Genomic DNA, 301 nt, shown 5'->3' on the forward strand with positions numbered 1-301 from the left:
TCACCTGCGTGGGCGGTTTGTCGCGGTCGCCAGCAGCCGGCTCCACCACGCATCGGTCGTCCCCCAGCCTGTGCGGGACAGAGCAGGAGCAGGTCAGCGTTGGTGAGGGGAGCGGCACAACCACAACCACAACACACAGGCCCTGAGCGACACCACCAAAACTGTGCTTCCTGTTTGCCACCCGTTCACACTATAAATATTTAGCAAACAACACTGCTCCTGGAGCAGACAGCTGCTTTGGGGCACTTGCTCTGAACACATCACTCCTTGTTCCCCACCACCCACCAGCTCTTTCATGTGT

At 58.5% G+C, this 301-nt stretch overlaps 1 protein-coding gene across 1 annotated transcript in view; it reads right to left on the reverse strand.

Moving 5' to 3' along the window:
• ITPR3 (inositol 1,4,5-trisphosphate receptor, type 3) overlaps positions 1-68 on the reverse strand; it is a gene marked incomplete at its 5' end in the record, with an annotated part of 31,263 nt that extends 31,195 nt beyond the window's left edge. Inside the window, 1 exon segment of the mRNA XM_010023847.1 lies at positions 5-68. Within this exon segment, the coding sequence (XP_010022149.1) occupies positions 5-68 (64 nt within the window).
• Between the last annotated feature and the right edge of the window lie 233 nt (positions 69-301).

This window comes from Nestor notabilis, unplaced genomic scaffold (assembly GCF_000696875.1).
Source record: "Nestor notabilis isolate BGI_N333 unplaced genomic scaffold, ASM69687v1 scaffold21700, whole genome shotgun sequence".
Classification (NCBI taxonomy): Eukaryota; Metazoa; Chordata; class Aves; order Psittaciformes; family Psittacidae; genus Nestor; species Nestor notabilis.